This window comes from Tasmannia lanceolata, unplaced genomic scaffold, assembly GCF_043159265.1.
Source record: "Tasmannia lanceolata isolate RefF3 unplaced genomic scaffold, GAP_Taslan_0.1 ptg000015l, whole genome shotgun sequence".
Classification (NCBI taxonomy): Eukaryota; Viridiplantae; Streptophyta; class Magnoliopsida; order Canellales; family Winteraceae; genus Tasmannia; species Tasmannia lanceolata.
Genome location: NW_027518692.1, coordinates 56,641,762 through 56,666,178, shown reverse-complemented (window position 1 = coordinate 56,666,178; position 24,417 = coordinate 56,641,762). Strand labels below are relative to the sequence as shown.

At 38.8% G+C, this 24,417-nt stretch overlaps 2 protein-coding genes across 6 annotated transcripts; one reads left to right on the top strand and one right to left on the bottom strand.

Moving 5' to 3' along the window:
* Positions 1 to 1,659: 1,659 nt before the first annotated feature.
* Positions 1,660 to 7,545, top strand: LOC143892586 (nuclear transcription factor Y subunit C-2-like). Of its 2 annotated transcripts, none has more exons than XM_077397312.1 (2): positions 1,660 to 1,810; positions 6,368 to 7,545. In XM_077397312.1, the coding sequence occupies exon 2, from the start codon at positions 6,369 to 6,371 to the stop codon at positions 7,137 to 7,139; it is 771 nt and encodes a 256-aa protein (XP_077253427.1). In that variant the 5' UTR covers positions 1,660 to 1,810; position 6,368; the 3' UTR covers positions 7,140 to 7,545. The 2 variants fall into 2 exon arrangements, with proteins under 2 accessions (XP_077253427.1, XP_077253428.1); XM_077397313.1 differs by having other exon boundaries at positions 1,688 to 1,810; positions 6,316 to 7,545.
* A 1,897-nt stretch (positions 7,546 to 9,442) lies between these two features.
* LOC143892585 (putative potassium transporter 11) lies at positions 9,443 to 23,105 on the bottom strand. 4 transcript variants are annotated; one of them, XM_077397309.1, is made up of 10 exons: positions 22,953 to 23,105; positions 22,421 to 22,595; positions 21,510 to 21,735; positions 20,118 to 20,363; positions 19,241 to 19,291; positions 13,807 to 14,067; positions 13,644 to 13,696; positions 13,314 to 13,428; positions 12,901 to 13,155; positions 9,443 to 10,731 (listed from the first exon to the last, which is right to left on the bottom strand). In XM_077397309.1, the coding sequence occupies exons 2-10, from the start codon at positions 22,538 to 22,540 to the stop codon at positions 9,686 to 9,688; spliced, it is 2,373 nt and encodes a 790-aa protein (XP_077253424.1). In that variant the 5' UTR covers positions 22,541 to 22,595; positions 22,953 to 23,105; the 3' UTR covers positions 9,443 to 9,685. The 4 variants fall into 4 exon arrangements, with proteins under 4 accessions (XP_077253424.1, XP_077253425.1, XP_077253426.1 ...); XM_077397310.1 differs by lacking the exon at positions 22,953 to 23,105 and adding an exon at positions 22,881 to 22,935; XM_077397311.1 differs by lacking the exon at positions 22,953 to 23,105 and adding an exon at positions 22,721 to 22,739.
* Between the last annotated feature and the right edge of the window lie 1,312 nt (positions 23,106 to 24,417).

Here is a 24,417-nt window from a genome sequence, read left to right as displayed (position 1 = left end):
ATTCTACCCTCCAATCAATATAACATTCCATACTGCGCACCCACTCTGCACCTGAGGGTTGGGATCATCCTTTGGAAATAACTCTTGGGGCACAACCTATTTACGTTGGGTTTTCGCGGCTGGTCTGTTGCACATCAGACCAGCCACCTCATTAATGAATGAAGACAACGGCTTTTGTCTCCATTCACGAAGTGGCTGGTCTGACTTGCAACAGACCAGCTGCGAAAACCCTTTTGCGATGGACCTTAGCTTGAAAAATATGGGTTTATACGGCCACACATGAATTCCCACAGTGAGTACTTCGTGAGGTTGATTGCCTTGAGTTGTTGGGAAAAGCTTGAAGGGACTCTATGGAGATGATTTACGTGATACAGACTATCTACATTATGGCCCAATAAATGAATGGTTTGGATCATCCTACGAAGCGGGACTACTGTACTGTTAAAAAAAAAATACCGGACTTGATGCCCCCACACCATATAAAATCTCCCCGACCCACAAACCCACAATTAGGACCCTGTCTTTTACATTAAGAAAGTATATGGTGGACCCACATTTTTTGAGTGATCCAAACCATTCATTTGTTTTGGCCATGAAGTATATAGGGAGTGCGCAAAAAATCTTCTTCTATAGGATGATCCTAACCTTTCGATTTGTGGAGGTTTAAAATGGACGGCACAGTTCAAAAACCTTACGGATTGGAGGAATAGGATCATCCTATGGAGAAGATATTTTGGCCAGACCCTATCAACACTAGTGCCCAACAAATGAATTGTTTGGATCACCCAAACAATGTGGACCCCATTGTATTTTTTGGCTGCACGGGCATGCAGAACCGTCCACCATAAAATTTGCTGAAAGGCCATATGTGCTCTCCCACAATGAGTGCTGATTGCCTAGTTGGGAAAAGCTTGAAGGGAGCTGGACTCTCTTTGACGGGCTCAATATCATGTCCATAAGATATCCTAGCCCTTCAATCCCTATGACTAAGCATTATAGAGACGTCTATATATCAAAGGGTTACGATCAATCTACGAAGAAGATTTAAGGGATACAGCCGATCTACATTGTGGCCCAATAAATGAAAGGTTTGGATCATCCTATGAAGTGAAGCTACTGTACATTTTGAAAAATAATGGACTTCACGTGCCTCTCCGTCCCTAATGTTCATAAATTGAGATTTTATATGATGTGTGGTACGGCCCACACTATAGGATGATCCAAACCGTCCATTTGGATCGCCACAACATAAATAATGGGTGCCCCAAAAATCATATCCATAGGACGATCCTAACCCTCCAATCTATCGAAGTTAGGATGGTTAAAATCATCCTATGAATATGATTTTTTGGGCACCCCGCGATCCAAATGATCGGTTTGGATCATCTTGTAGTACAGGCCGTACCGTATACGAGTTTGTACCGCCAAGCGGGTATAAATCTCAGGTGATGATAAATTCACACCCATTTAAAGTGATTTGACGAAAAAAACAGACGTTATAAGGGATGCGAATTATCCTACGAGGGATGTGAATTTATCATCTCCCTAAATCTATTAACGAAAATACCACACTTTGGATGCTTTGACAGATCCACCAGTCATATATCGCCACGTGTAAAGCGTGGAGAGTCCCTTTCTCTGACAGATGCGTGGGACCTGACACATTAATAACCGTACCGATTCCCCGTGATTACACTCTCTATATTCGATGCTCGTTTTCTCTATTCAAATCTCTCAAAACGAAAAAAAAAAAAAACCCTCGCTTTCTCTCTCTAGGGTTTTGGACCTTTTCACCAAAAAAAATTTCCTGGTAACTTTCTCTGGCGATTTTCTCTTATAATCCTTATTCCTTTTGTTAGTGTTTACTGGAGTGTGTTGATTTATTTGATTTTTCTAGGGTTTCAACCTGTAATACTGCTATGACATGTATTATTGTTGGGGTTAGGGTTTATTTTGAGCTGAATTTGATCTTTCTTCACAACTCTACCTCTGTTCATGTTATGTCTATTTCTGAAATGTTAGTTTCTATGAGAATGTGTCGATTTATTTGTTTTTTCTAGGGTTTCAACCTGTAATGCTGCTATGACATCTATTATTGTTGGGTTAGGGTTTGTTTTGAGCTGAATTTGCTCTTTTTTCATGAGTCTTCCTCTGTTCAAGTTATTTCTATTTCTGAAATGTTAGGCTTGACGAGAATGCGTTGTTTCACTTGTTTTTTTCTAGGGTTTCAACCTGCAATGATATGTATTATTGTTGGTGTTGGGGTTTATTTTGAGCTGAATTTGATCTGTTTGCATGATTTTTCCTCTGTAAAAGCTGTGTCTATTTCTGAATTAGTTATTGAAGAAAGATTAGCATTTCATTCCTGAGATTCATTTATTTTTTTCTATTATTCAGATGCTGGTATGGTGTTTATTAGGATCTGCTAGATTGTGATCCAAGGGTTCTTATGGGAAAAATTATGAGCATGCCTAACATTTTAACCTTAATTTCAAAACCAGAATGCGCCTAGTAGTTGTTGTAAGTCTTTTGTCTGTTTTGCTTTCTTGTTGATGTCTCAGACCCAAATCCCCTTTTCTCATGTGGGATCATTGAATATTTGATTAGCTATTATACCCAAATCCCTTTTTCTTGTGAAATACGATTCCGTGATGATCTATAGATGCTGTTTTGTATAATTTTCTACACCCATTTTGGGGTTTAATTGGTCATATATGACCGAATTATCAAGTGGCAGTCCGCTTGGACTGAGTCAACCAATCAAATGCCACATTGGCACTTGAATGGATGTGTGGGGGAACGTGCGTGTACTAGAACTTAAAGGAATTGGCAGCTATTGGAGACTTTTCACCAGAGCACATTTATCTTTATAAATCGCTCAAGTGGGACCAAGCCACCAAGCCACTATTTGTTTGGGCTGATTCAAGGATGTGGCACAACTGTTGCTAATCGTGATAAGGTGAATGATAGCCACCTAGACAATGGAGGACGTGAGAATAAGGGGACCCATTGTTGGTAGTTACCAAAAAGTTTCCCTCCAAGAAGAACGTGGGGTATTGAGGAGCGGTTACCTGAATAAAGCTATATAAGGAGGCGTTTTTCTCCAAGGAAGAGGTCCCAGAACCAAAATCCAAACATGTATTAGCATTTTATCTTTACTTCTCATTATTGTAATTTTACTTTTCGTAGCTGCAGGTGTACCCGGATTAAGGAAGCAATCTCCAAGGAAGAGAAGATGAATTCATAGAGGGAGGAATCTGATGCTCAGAATTGAAGGAAATTCCTCTCCAACCAACCCAAAGGTCGAAAGCCGATACAAATTTGAAAGACAGGATATTAACGCATGATATAGTTAAGGAAATGATTTGTGTATTTCAGGACTTTCAAATCCATTATTTTTGGATGGGAATCTGGTCCTTTTGGTGCTCCACATTTCCTTTCATTATGAGATGGTGGATCACGTGGAGCTCTATGTTAAAATGCTTTGGTATGAAGTGGATGTCTTCAGCTTCTTTGGTAATTGTTTTTGGGGATTTTTTTGTGGCGGGGGAGATTTCTCATTTCGCATTGATTTAGGAGATTTGGGATAAGGAAATATAAGAACTTTCATTATAACGTCGCACCTTGTTGGAGGCCTTGTCTAGGAGATCAATGGCTCTACAATCCATTGGGTCATTATTAAAATAACAATTTTGAGGCTTCTCAATGCAATGTAGGGTGGCCATGTGCATGAGGCTCCTACCATTGCGGGGCCTGGGGAGGGCTAGATGTACGCAGTCTTACCCTTGTTTTGCAGAGAGGCTGTTTCTGTGACTCGAACCCGTGACCACCAGGTCACAATGGAGCCTTACCGTTGCGCCAAGGCTCGCCTTCTCTTCTCAATCCAATACCTTCACCAAAATTGGAAGTAACTTTTTCTTGATCTAGAGTGTATAAATTTGGGATGAGATGGATGCCCTCGCATTATGAGGACCTTAACCTGAAATTCAATTGAAGCTCCTTCAGTAATATACTATGCTTTAGCTGACACTTTGAATTTATTGTTGATGCACGTGTCGTGCCATGTCAGACACGACACACGTGTCCACACGTGTCGAGACTCCTTTGGACACTTTATAAATGTACTGCTAGAAGTGTTAGACTTAACGTAGGTGTGTGAACACGTTTTTGTATGGTGTCAAGTGTGACATTCTATTTATTATAGAATATTGCATTTTCCTCTTTTATCATTTTTTTTGAATGGTCAAGAATTCATTAATAGAGGAAGACCGAGATGATCAAATACAAGGAATACAGAGATGGAAGAAACCGGGAAAAGCGAAAACACAAGCAAGCCAAATACAACAAATGATCAAGGCAGGAGAAAATTGTACCGCTCAAGTTCCTCCAATTGAACCCCCTCCTTGCTAGATTGTCTGCAACTCCGTTGGAGGATCTTCTAACATGGTGGAAAAATACGCTAATTACTCACAATGTCATGGATTTCCTTGAAAAACTGGGCAAAATGTCAAGGGAAGACTTGAGAGCCACGTTGCCAACGAATCACATTGAGTGAGTCACCCACCACCACCACTTTATTAAGATCTCCCCTCTCCAAGAGTTTTAAGCCTTGGTGCTCTGCCCTAACCTCAGCCTCAGTAGAGTCTGCTACACTTAAAGGCCCAGCAAAAGCCCACTTTACACTACCCGAATCATCTCTAAGGACGCCCCCGATCCCTGCTTGACCGGGGTTGCCATGTCTGGTTTCAAGAGACCTAGAGCTAGCGATTCCCAACCTTGTACTATCGAGGGACGCGATTATGAACTGAAACAAATCTCCCTCCACCCATGCCAAAGTTCACAAACCTAAAGCTTGGCATAGTCTTAACCCAAGCAATAGTTAAACGATCACCTTTTGAAGTAAAAAAGGGGGCACTCTTCACAAGACCCTTAAAATTTTGTGCATTTCTCTCATTCCAAATTACCCATAAAGTTGCCAAGAAAGAGTCGTTCCACAAGATCTTACCTTTTTTTCCAAGGTACCAACCGCCAACAGTCTAGTAAATCGATGAGATGTAAAGGGGCACACCCAGGACATACCGAATCTGCCATACATGCCGCTCCAAATTTACCTCTTTTGTCATCAACTCTTTTTTTATTATAAACTCTTCTTTTATCTTTTCTTTGATTAATATTTGTTGTTATATCCCCTCCCCTGAATCTAAAACCCCAAACACACTCTTATTCCAATACTACGTTCATTGTATCATATAGGTCTCCCTTTCTCGCTGTACATTGGAGATGGAATAGAACTAGATTAAATTGATGAACACGTTGTTATTTGATTATCTCATGTTTGTTTTAGATTATAACCTATTAATTCTAAAATTTATTAGTTTGTTAAATGAATACCATATTTAAATTGTTACAAATTATGATAGTAATAAGTAATTTTATATGTATCTACGTGTTACAATTTCTAGATTTTTTAGATGTTGCAATGTCAGACAACCCGTTCCCGATTTGAAACTCAACACAGGAATCTGTATCCACAAATTATGATCATATATTATATACGTTTTATTTTAGCCATGTCCCTGTTTCTAAATTTTGGGTGTTTGTCGTGTCCGACACTCTGTGTCCCCGTTTCTAAATCATAGGTAATATAAGTCCTGACAATCTTCCAAGAAATGAGGGGAGGTGGTGAAAGTTTATTTGGTCCCATAGGTGTCAGAGTTGGCATCCTCTTTGTCAGCATAAATTAATATCAGAGAAGTCAAAGTGGAATTTAGGTCATGATCTGGCTCTACAAGATTTCACTACATCCCCACGTCATAAGTGGCGCTGTTGCGGAGTTCTGGGCTTTAGTTGGAACTGATTGCCAAAATATTAAATAATATAATAGCTCATAAAATGCTGACACTGTTTTTCATATTGAACCACTGCCTTGCTACTTTGGAGAGGAGTGTGTATACGACTTACATGTACACCGTGGTGTATGTAGTTCTATACTTCTATGTATGCCGCTCTCACATTTGACATACAACTCCAGACATATTGCAACCGAATACATAGAGAATCAGTAGTGGCCTCCTGTGATAAGCAATTATGAGCAGTATAACACTGTTCTGCTGCATGTGAAACTGCTCTGGAATAAATTAAGGGCTTGTTTGTTTTAGATTATGACAACCGATTGTGGAGTTCCCCACTGTTTATTGGACTCAAATTTAGTGCAATTTTCGGTCCTATAATTGGTTGTCATAATCTAAAACAAACAGGGGCTAAATGTGAATAGCTCAACCTTTCATTCTTACACCTTCACATTCATTCTGACAGTAAGCTAGTGGGCTGTCTTGCCTCTGACTATACTCCTTCCTACACAATACAGTATGGATCAATCTACACAACAGCAAAATCCCGTGATGGGAGTCGTAACAGGGGAGTCTCAGATAGGATATGCCGCTCCTTACCAAGCTCCTCCTATCGTGGCTTCTGGCGCTCAAGTAGTCGGAGCTGCCCCTTCAGCTGCTCAGCACCAACTAGCTTACCAACAGGTCCAGCACTTCCACCACCAACAGCAACAGCAGCAACAACAACAACTCCAACTTTTCTGGGCTAACCAAATCGAAGAAATAGAGCAAACAATGGACTTCAAAAACCACAGCCTCCCACTCGCTCGAATCAAGAAGATAATGAAGGCCGACGAGGATGTCCGGATGATATCAGCCGAAGCTCCAGTGGTATTTGCAAAGGCATGCGAGATGTTCATTTTGGAGTTGACACTCCGCTCGTGGATTCACACCGAGGAGAACAAGCGAAGGACACTACAAAAGAATGACATTGCCGCTGCTATAACAAGGACCGACATATTTGACTTCTTGGTTGACATTGTGCCGAGGGATGAATTGAAGGAAGAGGGGTTTGGGATCCCACGGGCCGCGATCCCAGCCATCGGTGCTCCAGCTGATTCTATTCCTTACTATTACATCCCTCCACAGCATGCGGGGCCCGTGGCCCCTGGAATGATCATGGGGAAGCCAGTTGATCAGGGGATCTATGCTGCCCAAACCCACCCGGTCGCATACATGTCATGGCCACAGCCTCAGACTCAGACTCAGACTCAACAACAGCAACCCCAGCAAAACTCAACAGATGCTTGATAGTGGCTGAGATCTTAAACTTGAACTTTTGAGGTAAGGACTTTTAAACTGTGGAAATGCTGTTTTAAGTTTCTAAAATTTATCGGTGTGCGTTTTGTTGTGATGGTAAAAAAAACTACAATAGCAAGTGATGTTTATTATTTAGGGTAGCAGTTGTTGTAGTAGTAACTAGTAAGTTGGATTTCTGTCCTAGCTGCTCTTATGACACTGTTTTTGAACTTTGAAGAGAAGATAAGTTTTCCAACTTTTGTTCAGTTTGTTACTGAAGCATGATTACCATATAAACCATTTTGTATTATTAGTTCTTATTAGTTTCTTCAATGGTGGATTTGGTAGCGTTAAATTATGTACAAAAGCTGGAAATCTTTGCAATTGAAGGGTTGTTTTGACTTTTTTGGGGACCTAATTATGTTTGATCATGTGTGTTTTTATCTTTTATTCCATTTGATTGTCGGCGTGGCTACCTCTTGGTTGGTACCATATTGTATGGGCAGCTGGTGTAAATCTGCATATTGTTGGTAAGATATGGTACATGTGTTTTTAGGGAGATGATATATAGACACCTTTTGAAATTTTTTTTTTAAAAAAAGTGTAAACTAAATAGGGCTGCCAGTATCAAACCAAGGGAGTGTGTACATCACTTTCTATTTTGTAGTTGGGAAAACTACCAAAGCTCCCTTCATTTTATAAACTAAAATCCTATATATTTTGGTTGATAGCTACAGGGGGACTGATATCTGCACAACTCACTGTCTTATACTTTTCTCATTGGATGTTTTGATTGGATCTTTACCATTGTAATATCAGTGAAAATCTAATTAATGAGTGTAAAACAGAGTAGTGGTATTATTAAAATCTGGTACTGCCGTTACCATCCCCCCTTTTATCCTGATCTGTTAAGAATCAAACCACGATACTCATTACTGTATTTTCAAGATTATCCAACAAGGTAGGCCCATTTGACGGAAAACTGAAAAATAGCTATGTATCATGCACCAAAACACTTGAGCCATTGTTTGGCAGCCAAGAAATTTTTTTCCTTGGAATATTAATTTATCCAGTGTTATAGAAGGCCAAGGAGTAGAGAGGGAGAAAATTGAGAGGACGTGGGGGAGGTGAGTGTGAGAAGTTGCTGAAAAACAGGAAAAGAAAATATTGAAGTGTAAAATAGGAAGAAAAAAAATTTGAAAGAGTCAAGGAGATTTCAGTTGAGAATCCTTTCCTTTTTTGTTAATTTTCCCTTGAAGACACCTTCATATTGAAGGAAAGGAAGAACAGATTATTGGACGTTATTGGTGTGAATTTTGGGAAGTGGGATGTAAGCCGAGGGATATAAAATGAACGATTCAGATTTTTTTTTGAAAGGTTACGGTAACAATATATTCCAAGAAAATATGATACCGGAAAGAGGGACAAGATGTCTCATAAACCAAAAGTATCAACAATATTATCCTGAAGGACCACCCCTTATCTCCCTAAACGATCAGCCAAAGAGTTTGCCCAACGCCTTTTATGTTGTAAGGTCGGTTGTAATAGTTGCACTAGATCCCGAATCTCATCAATCTCCGGAGCAAGACACCATGGGCCACCACCACGGTTAGATTTGAAGAGTCCCCTTCCACTATGAAGGGTTCAGATCAACCTAGGGTGGGACCCGCTATGGGGGTATTATTACAATGAGGCCGCACCCTTGTGAATCATTGGAGAACTTAGAAAAAGGTATTCAATTTGGAAACTTTTCAGATATAATTTAGAAGAATATAACTGTTTCCAATATTTTTTTCATGGTGTAGCAATGGAAAAAATAACAAATCATGAAACAATGGTGTCGACAGCCAAATAAACATATCCATCTCTGTGTATTATTGAAAAAATATACAAAATGGGAATCAGTCTGCCCGATCAAGGCATGCTAATGTCAAACATTTTGAGGTGCTCTCTTGATCTATATAAATTTTTTCCATGGAAAATGAATTTCCCGCATTTGGTAAACCAATTTTTTATGGATTTGTTTTTCCAAAATTGAAAACTTTCTCTGTTGTCAAGGAAGATTGCAAACCTACAGGGGACCATGGATTTTATTCCAGGGAATATTATTTTCCATTGAAATTTTTTCCCTCGATCCAAACACCCCCCATAGAACGGTTGGGATCTACTGGTCAATATGAGACCTTATGTCAATCAATATGAGCCCATACATTCCTATACAATCTAGGCCGTCAATCTTAGATATGAACAGTCCCAATCATCTCATCCACATGCTACATTTACAAGGAAAAAAGACAAACAAATGGGGACAGAAATGCTGGGAAAGAGAGAGGAGAATATTACTTCCCTTGTCCAAATCTATCTAATCTGCATGTATTCGGTGAAACTGAATATGGTGAAATCTAATACACAGTTGACTCTTTACACACAAAAAAACAAAGATTCGAATTGCTGATGCTGCTGCTACTACTACAACAAGAAGAATGAGAAGAGGGATAAACAGAAAATATCAACAGAAATTATGAAAAGGGGTATGGAACTTACTTGATCTAAGCAAATTATACATAGAAAATCTGACCAACATTCAAGAGACTCTCATGGGGAACATTGAAAATGACACTGTTCTCCCTGCAAATCCTCCTAAGAAACGCATATATATAGTCGACCGCAATCCTTTTAACAAATCTAGAATCCCTTCTCGCTCTCACGACAGTATTCCCGAGTATGTGAACGACCCCAGCATCTCTACAGCGATTTATGTACTCACATTCGTCCACCTCTGTCTGACTACTCGTCTGCCCTGATGACCTCACCAAACTGTTTGCCCGCAAAGGAGATCTCACGGGCACAATGGAGTCGCACGATGACTGTGTCAGTTCCATTGTGGAAGAAGATATGGTGTTTCCATTTTCTGTAAGCAAAAGATCGGCCGATTTCTCAGTTTGCTGCCCATATATGCTATATTCATCTGAATCAGAACAGCCCTCCATCATTGCCTCTAATCTAACAAACACCAAGAGGTTATCAAAGAGCATTTTCTCGAAATTGTCATCTTTCTTGTGAAGGTCTTTGTATCCATATCTAGCGACACATCGGAACATGTGGAAGTTCTTGGGTCCAATCCTTTTTACTAGAAACCTTTCTTCTAGTGGAACAGTGTAGACGGGGAGGTATTTTACACAGACAAAGACGACAACGGAATGGATGGCAGGGAGATTGGTTATGAAGTGAGAGAAAATATGAGGAACCCCACTTGCTAATTCCGTATACACGAGGCCAATTCCAGGGACACGGACCAACCCCAGACTAGGGCCGAGACCCAATATCCATGCCATCGAGACCTTGCTATGCATCTCAAACTCATACCGCTTAACTGTTCCGTAATGCCATACGTACATGATGATGAGAAAAACTGCTGCAATCACAAGGGGTACCCAACCACCTTGATTTACCTTCAAAAGAACGGCTGAGAAGTAAGTGAGCTCCACGACTAATGATAATCCAGTAAAGATAAGGACGAGAATCCAATGGCTGCGCCACACTAGCAGCATGATTAGGATCATCAAGAATGTTGTCACTAGCATAACTATCACAACTGCCGTTCCTGTTTGATGACATCAAGGAAATCCCACATTAGAAAGTCAGAATTATCACATCTTTCAGTGTACTTGAATGTTGTTTATCATTTGCAAGAAAAAGGAAACGAAGAAAAGAATGTGTAGTATTTGTAATTGCGTCCATACGTATCCAAAGTTTTACTGGATTTCCACCGAAACATAACCCGCCTCCAAGGAGGGTAAGTCGGCGGCTTGTAGGGCTTGGAACTCTTATGTTCCGTATAGGCTTAATGCTTTCTAATGGTCTACCTTTTTGGATGATATCCTCAGTGTGGACCCCCTTAAAAGCTGCAAGAGAATCATTGTTAATCACTGTGCTTTGTGCTTAATTGATGGTGAGCATGTTGATCGCATCTTTGTGCATTGCGGCTTCATCAGCGAATTTTATTTTTGAGTTGTTCAAGGTGAGTTGGGTTCTCCCAGGAAATATGGCTGATTTCTTTGAGTCTTGGATCTTCGGTCGATGACCCGAAAGAGGGAGAATCCTGTGGAGCTTGTTTCTTTCTGGTACGCTTTGTCTAGCACGGGAAGGAAGAAATAGAAGGTTTTTTAAGGCGTAATGTAAGAGGGTTTGTAGCATCCAACATTGTTGCCAGGTGGGCGGAAGCTCTTCCCATCTTTAGTGGAATACTCAGATGATCTCTTTCTTTAGGTCTTGGAAGGAGATCCGCTTGAGCAGCTACAACAAGGAGCATCCTCTTCCCAGATGGAATCCTCTCCTCTCAATTTTCTAAAGCTTGAACTTTGATGAGTCAAGCTTTGGGAATCCAGGTCTGACAGGAGTTGGCGATCTCCTAAGGAACCCTGAGAATTAGGTGAGGTGTGGTTTTTCTGACCCTTTAGGTGAGACAGATTCCATTGAGTCAAAGGTTCAGGTCTTGTTGAGCGGGATTCTTACAGTTGCAAATCTTTATTGGACGTATTGATTGCTGAGGGTGACTCCCATAATGATATTCGATGGGTAAGAGACTAACCCATGGAGATTTGTCGATGCCATCGAGGAGATTCTTGACACCATTGAGGATCCATCCACAGTTTTTCAACATGTTTATCGGTTGAACAATGACGAGTCAGACTTGCTCACTCGTGCCGGGGTTGACCAGCGAAAGTATGAGATTTCAACCATCTCCTTCTCTAGGGCTATCTGGTCTCTTTTTCCCTTTTATATTTGTGGTTTCCTTGTTATTTTTTCCTTTGTTGGTTTGACTGTTGTGACCTCATAGGTCATGTTTTTGCTTTATTACAAAAAAAAAAAGATCATTAAAAAAACATAACCCTCCAACAAAATGAGTAACTCCAAAAGGGACAAACTAATCATCTTCAAAGTTCCACCTCAAGGAGCAACCCCCCTCTCTGGTAACAATTTTGATAAAACCTACTTTTCCATTGACAACCTATATATTGATCCCAAAGTGATAATCATCGCCGATAAATTCAATTTATTATAATAATGTTGAAATAATCATTTGCAACAATAACATCATGATAATACCCCAAACAATTTAAGTTATAGATGTATAAAGAGGCCATGGAAAAATATAATACTAAAAACAAGATTCATTAAGTTAGAGAATGGTAAAAAACATCAAAGAATAATGACTATGACGAGCTTAATATCACTCAGAAACATCAACGAATAATGACTATGGCATGCCTAATATCATGTGATAAAGGATAAGACCACTATATGCTAGCTTAGCTGCATCATGTAATTACTGGATCTACAACAATAGTTTCCAGTCTAGGATCATTAATTTGTTGCAGAATGAGGAAACACAAAAACACAAAAAAGGGGAAAATGCTTCTAGTCTGTCGGACTAGATAAATTATCTAGTCCGACGACCAGAAACACAGTGGGGCTCATGTTGTCGGGTTTAAAATGGACAGATTTTAAACCTCCACAAATCTGTCCATTTTGAACCTCCACAAATCAAGGCTTAGGATGATCCTATGGAGATGATTTTTTGGGCACACCCTATCTATGTCAAGGCCCATCACATGAATGTTTTGGATCACCCAACAACGTGGGCCCCGCTCTATTTCTATTCGACAGACCAGATAACTTATTTGGTCCGACGGACTAGAAAATGTGAGCCCAAACAAAAAATCAATATCAAACAAGAAAATGGAATGTGATAATGCTTGGAAAAGCTTACCATAAGCATTCCCAATCTGACTGGTATTCCTGAATCCAGCAGTAACGCTAATGCAAAGGATCATAAGAACCCAATTAATGTCTGGTATGTATATCTGACCAAGGAACTTCTTTGATGTATGAACAACCTTTACACGTGGAAAACAGCCAAGTGCAAGTGCTTGCTCGATTATTGAAAAAGTTGCTGATATGGTGGCCTGGCTAGCAACAGCGGCAGCAACTGTTGCAATGATAAACATTGGCCAGTATATACCCTCTACAATAAAGGCATGGCAACCACTCATAAGAGAGAGATCCTATTTTTGTAAGTAAAGAAACAGCAGGACACAAACCAACCTGGGATAGGGATTAGACCCGCTCTAAAATGGGGAGGGGTTACCCTATGTCATAAAAAAAAAAAAAAAACCAACCAACCTGGGATAGAGCGATAGAAAGCATCATGCACATGCCCTGGGTTGTCCATAAGATAAGCTGCCTGTCCTGTGTATGCCAAAAGTAGGCAAGGGAACACGACTACAGTGAAAGCTATCTGCAAAAGGAGAAAAAAATTAAGAGGAAAAAGAAAGTTATCTTGACATCAATTATAAGTGCTTAACTAAATCCAAGGTGAAAATTTTCGGAAAATAATTTCGTATTTTACAAGATTTGGTGGAAATTTCGGAAATTCTGCAAAATTTCAGGTTCATGTACTTTCGGTGTCAGCCCCGAAATTTCAAACATTGACTTAAATCACAAACAGTTTACCTGAACAGCTGATACAGGAAAATGCGACAGGTCAGCAAAGAGTGCTTCTGTTCCTGCAACAACAATAGCACTGATCAAAATCCTATGATATTTCCTGTCTGTAAATGATCAAAATTCCGATGGTCCCTAAAGGAAAACAACCAAGTTTTAAAAATTTGCTAACCTGTGATGCTAAGCATGATCCCACCAAGGGAGTTCCAACTATCTTTCCCTCCCCGTCTGAAATAACGATAAATATAAACTGGAGAGAAAGCTTTTAGAACAGCACTATCATATTTCCATATATTAAGAGCCCCAATGCTTCCAATCAATAGAAACCAAAGGAGAACTATTGGTGCAAAAAGCCATCCGACTCTGTCTATGCCATAGTGTTGCATGCTAAACAAACCAACTAGTATGAGTACGGCAACAACTACTACTACATCTGAAACAATGAAAATAAAATGGTGATTAGTCTCTGAAATATTAATAACTTCAAAAACAAACAAAGAAAAGTTAACTACATTATGAATCACATTTTCCAATACTAATGAATAAACTTACCGCTTCCAGAATTATGATGACGCCAAGCATTATATTAGGAACATTGAGAATAACATAGCAACTCCTTAAAACGATCTTGTATTGGAGTGGTGGCCTGTTTGGGAAGATGGGGAGAACCATTTGGAGAATGGTTCCATATGCAGTAATTTGGCATATTTGGAGAGAGAGAGAGAGAGAGAGAGAGAGGAACAAACCCATTTTTAAAGAAAAAGAAAAAAAGAACGGGGAGTCAAGATTGAACTTAAATCATGGAGTAGCGATAGCTTCACACTATCCTCATACTCCATGGGGGACATACTGAGAAATTGGAAGACGGTGATATGGGAAAGAGAGGCTAAACTGAAAATAACACCAAAGTGGCACCGGCCTCCACATGGATGGATAAATTTTAATTTTGATGGAAGTGCTAGAGGTAACCCGGGAAAAACTGGAATTGGAGTAGTATTGTGGGACAATAACGGTCATACGATCTTCTCCTTTTCAGAACCAGTTGGAAATTGTGACGCCAGTGAGGCCAAGGCGAGCGCCTCCTTTGGGGTTTGAATTGGCATGTGAAATAGGACTCAGAACTGTTGGTCATTGAATGGATTCTGCAAATTTTTTGGCTTGGGAAAGCAACAAGGTGCCTCGACCGTGGAACCTAGCCAACATTATTTTAGAAATCCGAGATCTATCCCGGTTATTAAATCCAAAGTTCTCACACATGAGAAGATCCGCTAATGACATTGCAGACCGGCTTGTCAAAAGGATCAGAAAAACACGCATATGGAACAAAGAATAAAAGGTAATAGACGATTAAATGATAGGGCAGCAGACATGGACAGATTGGGTTGGACTTTGCCGACCTCAATGCAATTCTGTAGCACTTCGAGACTAAGATTCGGTTCAAAGTCAAACACATCGTGACTGGATAGAGCAAAGGGGAGTCTGTACTTTGAATAGATTGTTCTGTTGGGGAAGATTGTAGCCTGAAATGACATGAGCGGGGACACCTTGTCCCTGTTACTTGATGTAATTTGGTTACAGATTTCAATAAATTTAATTGTTAGTTGTTACCCTTTCAAAAAAAAAATCTGCGCTCTCAAAATTTTAAAACTTTAACCATTACACAGAATTTAAGATATTGTGAAGCTACGTCCAAGAAAACCAACTTGTGTTGGAAGCAAATCTCTGTTCTCTTCATGCCTTACAAACTTTATCGCACGGTATATAATAATTATATGTTTGTAGGAAAAAAAAAACTAAAACCATTATATTTTATAACTGTATTGATGCCACCAACCGATAGTGGCTGCCCTTGGCAAGTAACTTGTATGGCTTAAAAGAACCAGGACTACTCACCAACTTAAATGGCACTGGTGATGTTAACAGCATATCCACAAGGATCTGAAAGTTTTTATCAATATTCTCAGTTGCAACTTAGACAAAATTCCAGATTACGTTTTTGAATCTACCTTTCAGTCCATCACTGATGATAGACCCGAGAATCAGTCGGTCAGCTTAATTAAGAAATTTTTTCCATCAACCGAGAGGCATCTAGCATGGAATTTATAGAGTTTTAATGTTTTATTAACCAGTGATCATACTCTTTCATTCTCAGCTGAACTTCTGTGAATTTGAGACACGTTCATAGTATTTATTTTCTGCTCCAGCCGAGAGGTATCACTGAGTTAGTATATTGGTGTTAAAATCCGGTTCCAGTACATTGCACAGGGTGAGCTTCTGCCAGGGGTTCTTGTTGTTATCTAGGAGCATAAGGAAATAAACCAGTATCACATATATTGATAGTTGATGAGAATAATGTGGCTCTAGTATTTGGACAAGCAGATTGTTAGGAATCGTTGTGGGATAGTAATTAGACCATTAGCAATGACTTTCTTAAAGTGAATATTATTCTGTATGAAATCATCAATTCCCAAATCACAGAGTAGGCCAACTTCAATATGGTTCTTTTATTACAGTATTTTATTTTGAGAATAAAAAGAACAAAATAAAAGGTAGAAAGAAAGAAGGAAAGATTTATTACAGAGGAAAAGAGACCCAATTTCAGGCCAGCCATCATTAGTATGGATGATTGGTAAGTGTGACATAACAATTTCAGATTTATTTATTTCAGATTATTTTTTAGCATTTTACATATTTTGTAAAGAGGATTATATACGTACAAAAAGAGAGTGCAGCAGGAGTTTCTTGCGCCGTAAAGCAGGGCCGACCAACAAGTGACCAAAGCAGCCGTGGTCGATCAACACCCATATTTGTGCAGCTCATCTATCTGTATTGTTCCTCAACTCAACTCAACTCAACAAAGCCTTTGTCCCAAACTAGTTGGGGTCGGCTAAATGAATCCTTTAGAAAAAATTCATGAAGAAGGTAAAAGGAATCTACCCAGCTCTAATCCTGGTTCTAGTTCGGTTCTTCTACGTGGATCATTTTCTTCCATTCTATCCTATCCAAGGTCAAGTTCTCTGTTATGTTCCTAACTATCAAGTCTTTCCTCAATGTTTCTACCCAAGTTGTTTTCGGTCTGCCCCTACCTCTTTTTACTCCATCAATTTGGCACGAGTTGCCTCTTCTCACCGGAGAATCCAACGGCCTATGTTGGATATGTCCAAACCATCTTAAGCGGTGCTCTCTCATCTTCTCTTCAATTGGAGCCACCCCCACCTTTTTACGAATGTCTTCATTTCTAATTCTATCTAGCCTTGTGTGGCCGCACATCCATCTAAGCATTCGCATCTCCGCTACACTCATCTTATGCACATGTTGTTTCTTGGTGGCCCAACATTCTGAGCCGTACAGCATGGCTGGGCCTCATAGCTGTCTTATAAAACTTTCCCTTCAACTTGGTAGGGATTTTACGGTTGCACAGAACTCCTAAGGCAAGCTTCCACTTCAACCAACCTGCTCTTATTCTATGGTTAACATCCTCTTCAATCTCTCCTTCCTTATGTAAAATTGAACCAAGATATCGAAAGATATCCCTCTTAGGTACCTCCTGTCCAGTCATATTTACTACATCCTCGTCCCGCCCCCTTCCATTACTAAAGTTGCATTCCATATATTCTGTCTTAGTCCTACTCAGTTTAAAACCTTTAGATACCAAAGTAGTTCTCCATAACTCTAATTTAACATTTACTCCTGCTTTGGTTTCGTCAATTAATACTATGTTATCTGTAAATAACATACACCACGGCACCTCATCCTGGATACCCTCCGTAAGCTCATCCATAACTAGCGTAAAAAGATAGGGGCTTAGAGCTGATCCTTGGTGTAGTCCTATTGTAATTGGAAACTCACTAGACGTGCCATCCTTGGTTCTGACACTAGTTACTGCTCCATCGTACATATCCTTAATCACATCAACATATTTAACAAATATTTGCTGATAACAAATATTGTTCCTATTGTTCTTTTTGGTATTTAAAAAAAAATCATATGCTCTTTGCTGATAACAAATATTTGGTATTTTCAAATGTTAGAGACATCATTTAACTTACCTATCATTTTGGGTTTTTAAAATTTAAGGGATGTAATATTTGCAAGGAATACCTTTCATGTATTTAAGGTTTTTTTTTTTTTTTTAAATGTCTATTTCTTTCCAAGAAATAATTTATGGCATTCTGCATGAAGTGAATTTTTCTGGGTAAGTTATTTATTAAACATAAAGCATATTGCCTCAATAAAGTTTGGGACTTGATATCTGTACTTTCTTTTCAATATTCGCAGAACAGGATTTTTATTTTTTTATTGCCAACTGTATTTGTAAATGAGAAAAATACCTTTCTGCTATATGGATCATGAACTCTCCACATTCACTTTCTCTCTTTTCTCTCACCTACCAACCCAATCTCCTAAACTTGCCTAACCCCTCTTCCACACCCCCTCTCCCTTTATCCTACCCATGCCCTACAGTCGTAGAAGAATATTCTCTGCAACCATGGCCTCCTCTTTTACTCCCAATCATCTAAATTCTTGCCAGATATTGCCCAAATTCACTGCAAAAATTTATGCAAATAGGCTTGTAATTTGCAAATACATACAATATTCTGAAATTTCACCCAAGAAACTCGGCACTTTACAGGAAATCTGTTCTGCTAACTTGAAATTCCATCAATTAGAGAACCTAAGCACTCCGAAACTTCAGTATGCACCAATTTCAGAACCCAAAAAAATTAGGGCGCTCGAAATTCTCAGACCTCAAGAATGTCAGGATTGCATAGAACTGCAGTGTTATGAAACCTTTCATAACACTAGAAACGTCGACAGAAAAGAACTTCCCAAACCAGCAGAAAATAAATAAGAGGAGACGTACTGATATAAAGGATCTTTGTCTCCTTCGATATCCACCAGGGATGCGCATCTCATTATTCTGTGATGCAAATTGGACCAGGTCCTACTGGTCCTTGTTGCACCACTAGGTATTGCAAAATTTTCAGAGGTCAGCTTGTAAGTTACAAGAGTAAAACACAGAAAATGTAGCAGAGTGGTCAAGTGTCGAGGGGGGATATACGGCCATGGACCATATTATAGGAAAAATGATGTGACTCATTTTTTATTTATTTTTTGAATGGCATGACTAAAGAAATTATTGAGGGACATAAGTGTTGCAGTCCAAAATCCAAATGCCCATAAGATGTATTGTGATAATTTATTATGTTCAAGAAAAGGTTACAAACAAGGAAATCACAACTTCGTAAATGAAGTCAGAATTTCGATTGGCTGATATGTTTAGTTGTTTACCAAAGTTATTGTGGTTAGCAGGTGTATGGGAGAGTTGAGTAGCAGCCACCAATCATATATATTGACAGCTGTTTCTTATTTTTCATTATCTTTCCTAAACGCTCATAAGTTTCCCTCTTTTTATCGTTGATTGACTAATCATGGGAAACGTTATAATTTTTCCTCGTTAATCATTACTAATAGGGTTAGAGGTGAGAGAGGTGATTATCCCTTTGTCATACTCTTTCAGTCATCTACTTTTATTAATAGTGTTTAAGTACCAACATGTGCATAGAGAACATATGACCATGCATAATTTCAAAATAGGGAAGTACCATTGCTCATCTTGGGGTGGTCTACCTTTATCCCTCCAGCAGCTGAAAGAACTGCAGAAAAAAATAACTGTTGGCTGAGGAACTTTGAATGAATGCAAGGAGTGCATGACTCGCCTCAATAAAGAACAAAGAAGACATGCAATAAAAACGGTGGTGAGCGTTTTGAAAAGTAATTCCAATAAAAGCAATTAAGATATAAACAGAATAAAATAAAAAGGTATAATGAAGTGCTACTGATATGGGTGGTGTAGAATCTCATCTCCAAATAGTTTTAAGAACAACTTTTGTTGTTCATACTTATAACCGAAAAAAGGCCCGCATGAGTGAAAAAGATCAGCTCAAAAAGTACTGGATCAATTACTCAAATTGTGGAAAAAGTTTAACCACGGACTTTCACATTATAGAAAATATATTCTGAAGAGGCAATCCCATTTGGCTACAAAACCCATCTATTTATTGAAATCACAAAATAAATAGATAGAAAAGCATATTCTTTATAGTAAGGGATTGGAAAAAACAAGTAACCCAATTGTACCAAGATTTTGCAGTATAACAAGCATCAATAGATCGTAGGAAAATTTTGACAAGAGGTGCGATAAAGGCGATGGGTGACCATGTAGTGTATGATAAGGAACAAAACAATGGAATCATATACCAAAGATGCTTTCTTCAACCCAAAATGAATTTCTACAACCAGTGAAAGATGCAATCGAGCATAATAAAGGACTCAAGACAAAGGAACTGAATCAAGATGACTTGGATGCAACCAAAAACCACATGATGAGAAACTTATCGCATTAAAAACAACTCTTATTTCCATTTCAAAAAAAACAAAACAACTCTTATGGGAGAAAAAAATTTGTGAAGAGAACTGGACCTGATATGGCTGGTGTAAGAATCCCATCTCCAATCACCATGCAAGTGCCAACAAGGACAAGAATAAGAAGCAAATTCTTCCTATATGGTTGTGCCTCCAACCATCTCTTGGTTTTAGCGGCAATTGAGTTCTCGTCGAATTTGTGACGGCTGTATGTTGTTAGCTCTTCATCCGTCCGGTGCTGGTTCGGGATAGTTTTTACTTTTGCATGTCGACAAAGTAACGAGTAAAGAGCAAATGTTCCACCTGCAAAAAACAAATTGATAAGCGTGAAACAATCAATTGCTCCAAAAGCTTAAGCCATTGGAGATGGCGTTATTTAATCTTTTATACCTTAAGTCCTTAACAGCAAGCATACATCAATGCCTACTCCATTTAAAGAGCAGAACAGAAGCAGAGTATTACAGTTTGAATAAGCATTGGGTGATGAAATCTAAGATGGTGACGGATCACTAATGCAGCACACAAGAAATCAAGAAATCATAAACTGCAGAAGCACAATTTTACACTTACAAACATCTCAATGATTGACGCTGTCAATTTTTCATCAACTCATGCAAGTGAAATGAGTTTTGATTGACTTGCTGGGGAAAAACTCGGACTCTGACAAGAACTAAGCGAAGGTAAAAAGGAGTCGACCCAGGGAGCGCTTTTAAACAGTGGTCTAAAATCTAAATGACATAAATACCACATGTTTCCTTCAAGACAATGCTCATATACACAAAATCTTCACATCTAACTCGATTGTACCTTACGTTTTTGTTGGTAAGTAATCTGGGATTAGACCACAACTATACCTTATGCTTTTATAGAGATAAGTCAATTAAACTAGAAAGAAATACTGATGATGGTGCTTAATCATGACACAAACCTATTACTAAATGCCATGTGAGGCCTCGTATAGTGAACAGCTGGCATCAGCTCATACATATGAAGCAAAATGGAATAAATTTGTGGCATTATACTCCCTATGCTCAAATTCATTCAGACTAGCTTATGCCCCTCATAATTCATTTTTATTAGATCTTATTCTTTTTCATTTTCTTTTTCTTTTCTTTTTTTTGTGCAAAAAATATATTTTCTTTTGTGAATCTCTGAAGTCTGACATGTGAATAAGATATTTCATAGTCCATCCCCGCAGACCCTCGACAACAACAAAAAAAGGGTGGCCCGGTGCCACGAGGTTCCCGCCATTGCGGGGTCTGGGGAGGGCTAGATGTACGCAGCCTTACCCCTGCTTTTGCAGAGAGGCTGTTTCCATGACTCGAACCTGTGACCACCAGGTCACAATGGAGCAATCTTACCGTTACCCTTGACAACAAAAACAAATAAAGAGAGAATAGATGAAAGGATCAATATCACCATAAAAAATTCAAATTTACCACCACTTACCTTGACCGTTGTCATTTGCCCTACAAACCACAAAGACATATTTGAGGAGCGGAACAAGAGTTAGAGAGTATATGATTAACGAAAGAGCTCCAATAACATCCTCCGGATCATCTATTCCTTGAGGAAACGTATTGTAGAAAACATATAAGGGAGATGTCCCCAGGTCTCCGTAGACAACTCCAAGACTCTGGAATGCAAGGCGCAAAAGTAATAATGATGAGAACTTCTGCACGAACAACAAAATGTATCAGTAAAGAAATGCATCTCAATCACTACATTAAAATAGTTTTGACAGCTCATAACCCACATCCAAATGCAACCATACTCCTAAATTTCCTCCTGTACAGGCCATCCTAACGAGAAAAAGGAAATTTTCAAAAGATTCAAGCACACTTGAAAGCCATAACAAGCACATGTAGTCAACCAAAAAAACAAAAAAAAAACCATGTCTCTAATCCCCAATCAAACTGTAATTAATAAAACAAAGCCAGGATAAATTTTCTTTTTGTTACTAAAGACTTAAGGTACACGAAATCATAAGAGAATAATCATTAGAAATATCCGGAAAAGCTTTAAGAATTGGAAGCAAGTCAAGATCGCTCTGCCGCCTCAGCCAAATGTATGAACTAATAAACCAAGAAATAACTGATAAATTACAGTTACTAAATCACCAATTAATAGTCCTCGACCTTAGAAAACAACACAAATCAGCTCAAAATTTTGCCCAAATAATCACCAAATCAAACAGGACTCAATTGATCCAGCATAACTTCATTAAAAAAAAAGAGAAAGTTATTAACTAAACAGTGGCAAAAGTACAGTGGAAAGAAAACTCTCATAACTTTAAAAAAAAGGCGATGAAAAAGTCCCAAAATTATTGAAAAGTGGCAAAAGTACTCTTTATTTTTTACCTTTTCTCTGTACATATTCCTGAGCCTTCCAGCCTCCACTTCCATGGGCTGATCAAGCTTTTGATCCAAAACCCACATTCCCCCTTTAGCACTCTCTTCATTGATTGATACCGACGCCATCAAATCCCACAATTTCAGAAATTACCACCAATTTCTCAACTCTAGCTCATAAACCCTAAGTACCAACAAAAATTCATCACTCTCTTGAACAAACCTATTTAAAATCCCTTCAGATATTCCAAATAAAAACAGTTAATTTTCAAATTCTCAACAAAATCGCAAAAGCCTTTCAGATTTCACCTCAACAACAACAACAAAAAATCAATCATTGATAAATGAGAAAACCCTAATGATAACATATCCAGACACCCAAAAAAACCCTAATTTTAAAAAGCTCAGCTGTTACTACATAATACTCTTCAAAATATAGTGCTAAAATTGGAGAAAAACAAACACCCACCTCACAAAAAGCATCAAATATAAAATCACCCCACTAAAAAACAAAAAAAATCTGTTTGAGTTTTTAACTCACCGTTTTTTGGAATTCCAAGTGGGGATTAAAAGACAGAAAATCTTTGCCATTGCTGACTGAAGTGATGAGAGAGATTCCTTCTGACAATGATTTGCATTAACTAGTTTTTCGTCTCAAAAATTATTACTGTTACATCCCTCTCTTTTTAACGACCAATGATAAATTCACACCTCTTTAACGTTGGCAGACTTCAACGTTTTTTGCCGTTTAAAGGGTGTGAGTTATCCTACAGGTGGTGCGAATTTATCACTGCCGTTTTTATATTACCTCTCATCTATTTTAAAGTTTTTAACACACTTGGACATGCAGGGTGAGCCCCTAAAAACTAGAGTAATAAAAGACGAAAGGGGAAAAACCGAGTTGAGGTGCACTGGAAATCTGGAATAACGAGTAATGAGTGGGGCCCACCACTGAGCAATGACTCAATGATTGGAGTTAACAAAAGATATACACCACGACTTATGATTTATGAATGTGGCAATGGACTATACACCAAAAATTTATGCAGTCCTTAGCCGTAAATCTTTGTCCTGGTTAGAAAAAAGTGGGGTGGGTGAGGCCCACCCCTTGCTTGTTTGGTATTTCAGCTCCTTCAATAATACACTTGAATATGACACTATTTTAAAGTAATATTTAGTGGGAAATAATATCTGCGCCAAGGTGTTTCGATAAACAAGTGATTTAAAGGGATTTCAGAGGATATTACTGTTCTCAAAAAGCTCTTTAAACCCTTTAAATACTACACGACAAACAAGTGGAGCCCATGTTTATTGAAACACTTGGCGCAGATATCACTTCCCTATCCAGTTTGCTGAGTTAAAACAAATAATAAAATTAGTCACGTGAGATTAGGCTTTTAATTATTGGGGATGGATCTAATCTATGTGAAACACTTCCTCCCTTCTTCTTTTTCTTTTTTCTAATTCAATCCTCTTACGAGGTCTAGTCCCCTCCTTGTACGAGATCTAGGCCGCTTGTTGCTCATTGCATTGGTAGTAGTGCTTAGAACATGATTTATGTCTATTTTAAGAGGAATGATAGATGCAAGGGCTAAAGAAAGGGTCCTTAAATAGATCCACGTCATTAAGTGCAACCGGATTCAGTTTCTCAACCGACTTTAAAAATGATGTGGATCTATTTAAGGGCCCTTCTCTGGCCCTTGCATAAAGAGGGCCCTTGTATCTGTCATTCTTCCTATATTAGAGAAGGAAATCTCTTTTTTAAATAGATATAGGGAGTCGAAACACCACTTTCACGCCTTAAATGACAAGTTCACCTTGTTTGTCTGTATATTTTCATGGAAAACAGATGAAGTGGAAAATACAATCATTTTTGGAAAGACCCCCAAATATATAGTTAGAGGAATGCTAAACTGAAGAGTGGCCTTTCAGAAACTAGCTACAAGCAGGGGCGGAGCCAGAAATTTGCTCAAAGGGGGTGGAGAATGGTTGTTTAGCAGGCTGAA

Excerpts from the sequence above, each read along its gene's own strand:
- LOC143892586 (XM_077397312.1), top strand. The coding sequence starts at position 6,369 with ATGGATCAATCTACACAACAGCAAAATCCCGTGATGGGAGTCGTAACA.
- LOC143892585 (XM_077397309.1), bottom strand. The coding sequence starts at position 22,540 with ATGGCGTCGGTATCAATCAATGAAGAGAGTGCTAAAGGGGGAATGTGG. Across the intron at positions 19,292-20,117 it reads TCTTACACCAGCCATATCAG|TTCTTTCAGCTGCTGGAGGG; the intron begins GTCCAGTTCTCT and ends TTTTTTCTGCAG. Across the intron at positions 10,732-12,900 it reads TCAGATTGGGAATGCTTATG|GAACGGCAGTTGTGATAGTT; the intron begins GTAAGCTTTTCC and ends GTCATCAAACAG.